The 8,460-nt window shown below is 41.4% G+C and overlaps 1 protein-coding gene across 1 annotated transcript; it reads left to right on the forward strand.

Moving 5' to 3' along the window:
- The first annotated feature begins 4,886 nt into the window (after nucleotides 1-4,886).
- Nucleotides 4,887-5,765, forward strand: LOC147354727 (vomeronasal type-1 receptor 1-like). The gene has a single exon (XM_086349428.1). The coding sequence runs from the start codon at nucleotides 4,893-4,895 to the stop codon at nucleotides 5,763-5,765; it is 873 nt and encodes a 290-aa protein (XP_086205554.1). The 5' UTR covers nucleotides 4,887-4,892.
- Nucleotides 5,766-8,460: the final 2,695 nt, after the last annotated feature.

Raw genomic sequence — 8,460 nt, forward strand, 5'->3', positions numbered from 1 at the left:
TCTCCCTCAGCACTGGGCTACACACCAGCTCTAACTTCAGGGCTCACCTGTGATGAGTTACACACTCCTCTGTCAACACAACAGAATTAACTCCTGTTGCTTCCACTGTATTGTAAGCATTTTTCTTCACAGAAGTAAAAAAAGAAAAGAAAACCAAGACAGTACAAGGAAACCAGTGTAGCAAGAAGTGCTCAGGAGCAAAAGAGAGACACAACTGCCTTTAAAATATGTTTTGTGAAAGCAGAGCTCTGTCATCAGAAAAGGGGCTGGAAAATAGGGCTTCAGGGTTCTCTGCTTTTTTTCTAAGAAAGGTTGCTTCCAGCTGGTCCTGTTACATGGAGAGAGTGACCTTCCCAGTCGAGTCCCCACACACCTGTGGGTGCAGAGACTCCTGAGGTGACTCTGAGCTAGTGCAGCCAGGAGGCTGAGCCTGGATTTAATTCACTGGGGTGGCAGGAAGAGGGGCTCCAGGAAGAGGGGCGACTAGGAGCTGGGAGGTGAGGCCAGGACGCTTTTCCTGCTTTGAGGGGAAGGAATGCCGCCACTCTGGTGGGAAAAGGAGTGAGGGCGGCCGTGGGGTTAGAAACACCTTAGGTGCCTGAAGTCACTGATTCCTCCTCACGTTGCTGCTGGTGCTCAGTGACAAGGCGAATGTTCATCTTTCCAAACACCAGCTCGTGGTTTCCTTGGTCTTTTCTATTGTTTTTCTCTTTAATCTTTTTTAAATAATGTATTTATTTTAATTGGAGGCTAATTACTTTACAATATTGTGGTGGTTTTTGCCATACATTGACATGAATCAGCCAGGGGTGTATTATTTTTCTGCCCCTTTTTTCTTTTATTTCCACTCTGTTCTTTCTTATTTCCTTGTAGTTGCTAACTTTTGCCTTAGTTTGGGTTTTGTCTTGTTTGGTTCCTTGTGGTAAAAAGTTACTTTGATTATTAGAATCTTCTTTTCCTTAATCTAGGCATTTGTTGTGAACACATCTCTCTTAGAGAAGCTTGTGCTGAATCCCAGAAATTTGTTTGTGTGCTTCCATTCATGGTTATCCAAAAATGTCTTTGGATTTTTCTGTGACCACAGTTTGTTCTGGAGCGGTTGTTCATCTCCACCTATGTGTGAATGTTCCAGCTCTCCTGCTGTTATTGGCGACTTGTTTCATATCACTGTGTTTGGAAAAGATGCTTTATGTGATTTCAGTCTTAAATCTGGTAAAGACTTGTTTGGGGGGCTTCCGTTTTGGTCCACTAGTTAAGACTTCACCTTTCAATGCAGGGGATGCGGGTTTGACCCCCGGTTGAGGAGTTATGATCCCACATGCCTCTCAGCCAAAAAAAAAAAAAACATAAAAAAAAGAAGCAATATTATAAGAGATTCAATAAAGGCTTTTTATAAAAGGCCTGTTTGGGTCTGAACACGTGCTCTGATCTGGTGAATGTTCTGTGCTCTTGAGAAGAATGTGAATTTTGCTGCTGATGGGTAGATGGATCAGGTTATGTCTGTAAGTTTCAACTGTTGTAATGCGTAGCCCGGTCCAACGTTTTCATGTTTTCATTTTCTGTCTGATGAAAGTGGAGGTATTGCAGTGCCCACGGTGAAAGTGTTTCTCACTTTTGGGCTGGTAATGTTTGCTTTACCGTTTAGGCGCTCTGAGGTTGAGTGAGAACTTATATAGGAGGCTTGTCCATGCACAAAGATGATGACTGCAATCTCAAATATAAGCTTTATGTGCACTGGGAAGCCGAAAATGTGTACAATCCACTTTTTTGTGACATTGACTTTATTGCTGTGGTCTGGAACCAAATTCACAACGCCTCTCAATTATGCCAATATTTCTGCTGTGAACCTCACATTTTCTTTCCTTTGAGCTGAATTCATTGTTTTTTTTTTTTTTTTTTTCATAGTTCCTTGAGGCATAAGGCTATTCTGTTTATTTGAGACCTTTCTTCCTTGTTCATATAGACATTCATCACTATCAGTTCAGCTCTTAAACTGCTCTCCATAAGTTTTGTTATCTTGTATTTGCACTTTGATTTCTCTGAAAACTTTTTCCTTTTTGATTTTTCATTTCATCCATGAAGTTTAATCTCCACATATTAGTGATTTATCCTATTTCCATCTAACAATTGTTTTGAAGTTTCATATCAGTGTGGTTGGAAAAGATGCCTGAAATGAGTTCAGTCTTCTCAAATATGTTACGACTCGCACGGAGAATGGTCCACGTACACTTGAGAAGACTATTTTCTGCTGCTGTTGGATGGTTAAGTACATCTGATCTCATATGTAGTTTAAATCCAATGATTCTTTATAGACTTTCTATATGATTGTTCTATTGCTGAAAGTATGGATTTGATGTCCATATTACTATTGTATGATTGTCTATTTTCCCCTTGATTTCTGTTAACAGGTGCTTAATATATTGAAGTGCTCCAAGTTTGGGCTTACAGAAATTTACAGTGTTCTATTTCCTTGATGAATTGTTTGTGGTTATGGAATGGCCTCCTTTGTCTCTTGTTACATGTTTTGGCTTATAGTCTATTTTGTCTGAGATGACTACAGTTACTCCTACATTCTTTTCTATTTCCCTGGACTGTCTTTTCCATCCCTTCTCTTTAGGTCTATGTGTGACCAGTGAAAACTGATTTTTTTGTATTACATAGTCCTGAGGGACTCAAGTAGGCTGAGTACCTTGATTGTTGGGGTGAGGTGATTGGAGGGTCCCCCCTTTGGGGGTCAGCAACAAAGGTTGGGGCCTAAGATGTGTGGATAGGCCCTTTCCAGGCAGATGCTGGAGGCTTGATTTTATATTTGGATCAAGCCAGAGGGAGATTATGGAAACAGTGTCCACTTGCTCCCAAGAGCATCCCAGTCAGCTGCTGGATGAAGGGTTAGACACCAGAGCTCCAGGCAGCAGTGGATAGACTGTGCCGTCCAGCTCAGATGAGGAGCTGGGTGTCCCAGCCCATTCCTGCGGCACTGAGCCTGGGATGAGGCCATGGCGAGGGCCAGTAGGTCCATTTCACCACTGCTCTTTTATTTTCTTGGTCCTGTGGGGCTCAGCAATGCCCATCCGCATTGGCTACCAGAACTAAGTGATCTGAGGGCCTCTTCTTCTGATGCCAGCCTTAAAGCTAAAATGCTCAACATCACGCATTATCAGAGAAATGCAAATCAAAACCACTATGAGGTACCATCTCATGCCACAATGGCTGCTATCAAAAAGTCTACAAACAATAAATGCTGGAGAGGGTGTGGAGAAAAGGAAACCCTCTTACACTGTTGGTGGGAATGCAAGCTAGTACAGCCACTATGGAGAACAGTGTGGAGATTCCTTAAAAAACTGGAAATAGAACTGCCATATGACCCAGCAATGCCACGGATGGGTATACACACCGAGGAAACCAGAATTGAAAGAGACACGTGTACCCCAGTGTTCATCGCAGCACTGTTTACAATAGGGAGGACATGGAAGCTACCTAGATGTCCATCAGCAGATGAATGGATAAGAAAGCTGTGGTACATATACAGAATGGAATATTACTCAGCTATTAAAAACAATGCATTTGAATCAGTTCTAATGAGGTGGATGAAACTGGAGCCTGTTATATAGAGTGAAGGAAGTCAGAAAGAAAAAAACCAATACAGTATACTAACGCATATATATGGAATTTAGAAAGATGGCAACAATGACCCTATATGTGAGACAGCAAAGAGACACAGATGTAAAGAACAGACTTTTGGACTCTGTGGGAGAAGGCGAGGGTGGGATGATTTGAGAGAATAGCATTGAAACATGGATATTACCATATGTGAAAGACATGACGAGTCCAAGTTTGATGCGTGAAACAGGGAACTCAAAGCCGCTGCACTGGGACAGGCCTGAGGGGAGGGGTGGGTTCAGGATGGGGAACACATGTACACCCGTGGCTGATTTATGTCAATGCATACAAAATCCACCACAATATTGTGAAGTAATTAGCCTCTAATGAAAATAAATTAATAAAAAAAAGTTAGGGTGCTGGTATGAGGTTCAGATCCTTGACAGAGAAGAGGCATTGGGGGTTTCAGTGTGGTTGGGAGGCTCTGTGCTGGGGGTGGGGTTCATGGTTGGCAGGTGTCCCAGAATTTCCCACCCATTTTGACGTGGGGTGATTTCTAAGTCATCCGATGTGTACAAGTCATTCTGCATTTCTCTCAAAGGAATTGATCCATGCGTAAGTGTTTTTGCTGTGTCCGTGGGAGGAAGGAACCTCCTGTGTTGCCATGTTGGTGGCATCACCCGATACATTCTTGTAATAAGCAAGATGGCCGTAGAGGGGTCATCTTCTAAAGGGGTCATCTTTCTAAAGGGGTAGAGTTTGTCTTTATCTCCTGTCACTTATTCATATACTTGTTATACATTGGAGGGTTCAGGATGGGGAATGCGGGTATACCTGTGGTGGATTCATTTTGATATTTGGCAAAACTAATACAATATTGTAAAGTTTAAAAATAAAATAAAATTTTTAAAACAATTTAAAAAAATTATTATGGCTCAACAATGTTGTTGAACGAGACAGACATGGTCCCTATGTTCATGGACCTTGCTCTCACACATGTGGAGAACAGGAATACATGAGTCAATAGGAGTAATAAAAGTTTGTGATGGTGAAAGGTATGACTAATATCAAATGTATGGTCTCCAGGTGAAACCATTTCTCTGGAGTATGACAGCGTCTTTTTTTCTCAAGAGAGTTGATGTGTGAGACCCCCTTTCCTAGTTGGTTCCGTAAGAAGACTGCTGATGGCATCACCGCACAGCCTCTCCTCTGCTCCAGGCCACTCTGACAGCCACTCCACGTCTTTTGAGAAAAATGTCTGTGTGACTGCAAGCCAGACATCTCTGAAAACCATGCATCTTTTACAGATGGGAGTTGGGTCTCTGGCCAGTGTCCTTCTTTTTTTCTACCACATCTCTCCTATCTTGTTTGGACACAAGAGGAGACCCACAGACACGATTCTCACCCACATAGCTGTGGCCAACCTTTTGGTTCTTCTCTCCTCGGGGATCCCCCACACAATGGCAGCTTTCACTTCAAGGAAGCCCCTGTCTCCTCTTGGGTGTAAATGTGTGTACTATTTACAGAAAGTGGCTCACAGCACCGCCCTGTGCTCCACCTGTGTCCTGAGCACCTATCAGTCCTTCACTCTCACCCCTGGGAGAGAAGGGAGGTCACTGCTCAGGGGAAGAGCCCCCAGGCTCACAGGTTCTTTCTGCTGCACCTGTTGGATATTCACTGTTTTAATGTACATTTATGTTCCTGTGAAAATCACTGCTTCACCAAACAGACACAATTATACTGATATGCAGGGCGATTGGTTCTGCATATCCTTAAGTCCCAGTGCAGAGATTGTCGTCCTGTGGTCCACCTCGGATGCTGTGTTTATTGGTCTCATGATCTGGTCCTGTGGCTCCATGGTGCTTCTCCTGCACAGACACCGCCAGAGGGTGCAGTATATCCACACCCCCACTGGGCACCACAGACGCCCGCCGGAGACCAGAGCCACCCACACCACCCTGATGCTGGTGGTCACCTTTGTCACCTTCTACATGGTGACTTCTATTCTTGCTTTTTATATCACTGCCTTTTTTGATTTTCGACAATGGTTGATACAGACCTCTGATGTCTTGCTTTCCTGTTTCCCCATCGTTTCTCCCTTCCTGCTGCTCCTCAGGGATCCTAGAACTGCTAGGATCTGCTCTTTGAGTTGTCAGCAGGTATGACTAAAGTTCTCACTTTACATTTATTGTATTTAGCAGACAGTTTGAATTATAACAGAAATTATCCTGTAACTAATCAGTACCAAGTTTTTTAATTGAGTCATATTGAATAAGTAACGTTACATTAGTCATAATAAATAAGTAATATTACATCATATGGATACTTGTATTTGTTGCAAAATTGTCACCACAATTCTCCTTTACCATCTATGCATCCCTCCCTATACATGGTACAAATGCTTTCTTGTGATGAGAACTTAAAGTTTGAATCCCTCAGCATTTTCCAACGATGCCATTCTGTATGATCAACTGTAGTCACCATGCTGGACATCCCATTCCCATGACTTATTTATTTTGTAACAAGCTGTAGATGCCTGTTGACATTTGTGTGTAAAATCCAATGAACAAAGAAGGTTAATTTAATGCAGGTGCTAACTTGGGGGATCTGAAAGTCAATTCATGAAAGTATCTGCTCAGAAACGACACAGGTCATTATTGAGGAAGCCATTCACCCTTGACCATGGCAACTTTCTGAAAGAATACTCCTTTCTTGTGGATCATTTCAAGAGTTTCCACAAACTTTATCTCCATTAGTTGTGGGTAATACCTGGCATACATTAGCCCATAATTCAGTTATTCGTCTCATTAAATATTAATCCATGGTGCATGGAGATGTTATTCCTAGTGAAGATTAGAAATCTGAAAAGTGAAGAAGGTCGTTTCTATATTACCTTCTGCTTTAAACCTGGATTTTCTTTATATAGTCGACCGTCATTAAATTTTATTGTTTAGGCGGAACAATAATTGGAAGGACAGCCTAGAGGATTTCGTCTCCATATTTGTCCCTTGAATATTTCATTTTCATCCTTGCAAACAGCAACTTGGGGTTTATTTTCTGTTTGTCTTATCTTACTATTCCTGTGTTTTATTTTGCCTTTTCTTTGGACGTTGTGGTATTTGATCAGTTCATATTTTCGATTTCTTCCTGGTTCAGCCTTGGAAAGTTGTACCTTTCTAAGGATTTGTCCATTTCTTCCATGTTTTCCATTTTATAGACCCAAGTGGTCTCTTAAGATTTTGTGTACTTCTGGGGTGTTGGTTGTACTTTCTCATTTCTCTTTTTGGATTTTATTGATTGAGATCTCTCCCTTTTATTCGTAATGAGTCTGGCTAAAAGGTAATCCATTTTGTTTATCTTTCCAAGGAAGCAGCTTTCAGTTTCACTGATCTCCTCTATCACTTATTTTTCTCTCCATTTTATTTATTTCTGCTGTGATCTTTATGATTTCTTCTTTTTAACTTTGGGTTTTGCTGTCCTTCTTTCTCAAGTTGCATTAGGTGTAATATTAGGTTGTTTAGCTGAGGTTTTTTTCCCCTAGTTTTGTGGCTAGTATCTGTATAAACTTCCCTTTTAGAACTGTTTTTGCTGCTTCCCACAGGTTTTGAGTCATCATGCTTTCATTTTCATTTGTCTCTAGGATTTTTAATTTCCTCCTTGATTTCTTCAGCAAACCACTGGTTTTTCACTAGCATGTTGTTTAGTCTCCACGTGTTTTTGTTTTTTTTTTTTTTTTCTTCAGGTTTTTCCTTGTATTTGATTCTTGTCTCATAGCATTGCAATTGGAAAAGACTTTTGAGGTCATTTCCATTTCCTTAACTTTACTGAGGCTTGCTTTATGACCCAGCCTGTGAACCTCCTGTAGAACAACCTACATGCCATTGAAGACATTGTGTAATCTGCTGCTTTTGTATGGATGCTCAATATCTACCAACTACAGACTCTAAGGTCTAATGTGTTATTTTCAGTCTGTGCTTCCTTCATTTTCTGCCTGGGTGATCTATTTACTGATGTAAGTGGAAAGTTGAAATCCCCTCCTATGATTGTGCTTCTGTTGATTTCTCCTTTTATGTCTATCAATATTTGACTTATATTTTGAGGTGCTCCTGTGAAGAATTGATGCTTGAATTCTGGTGCTGAAGAAGACTCTTGAGAGTCCCTGTGACAGCAGAGAGTGCAAACCAGTCCATCCTAAAGGAAATGAACCCTGAATATTCATCAGAAGGACTGATGCTGAAGCTGAAGGTACAATATTTTGTCCTCCTGATGGGAAGAGCCAACTCAATGGAAAAGACCCTGATGCTGCAAAAGATTGAGGGCAGGAGGAGAAGGGGACAACAGAGGATGAGACAGTTGGATGACATCACCAACTCAATGGAACTTGAACTTGAGCAAACTCTGGGAGATATCAAAGGACAAGGAAGCCTTGATGTGCTGTAGTTCATAGGGTCGCAAAGAGTCAAACACTACATAGCAACTGAACAACAATAAATGTTGGTGCATATATATTTAAAATTATTATATCTTTTTCTTCAACTGATCACTTGTCCCTTGTTCATTATGTAGTGTTCTTCTTTGTCTCTTCACAAAGTCTATTTTATCTCCTATCCAATTCAAATGGCTCAGAACCTAGAGACAGGCTGGTGGTCCAGTGAGAATCGCTAGGAGGGGGATCGATGGGTGACTTAGAACAAATTATAATCTGCTTACAGAGTCATGTGGACACGAGGGAGACCTGAGGACTGTGAGGAGTGAAACACTGGCTTCAAAGAGATTATTTTCCAGATTAAAGAAACCAAGATCATATATAGAAAGTGTTGTGAAACTTAAACTCAGGAGAAAGCCCAGCATCCAGATCCC

This window comes from Bos grunniens, chromosome 18 (assembly GCF_055505025.1).
Source record: "Bos grunniens cultivar Pamir isolate PY7600 chromosome 18, Bosgru_T2T1.0, whole genome shotgun sequence".
NCBI lineage: Eukaryota > Metazoa > Chordata > Mammalia > Artiodactyla > Bovidae > Bos > Bos grunniens.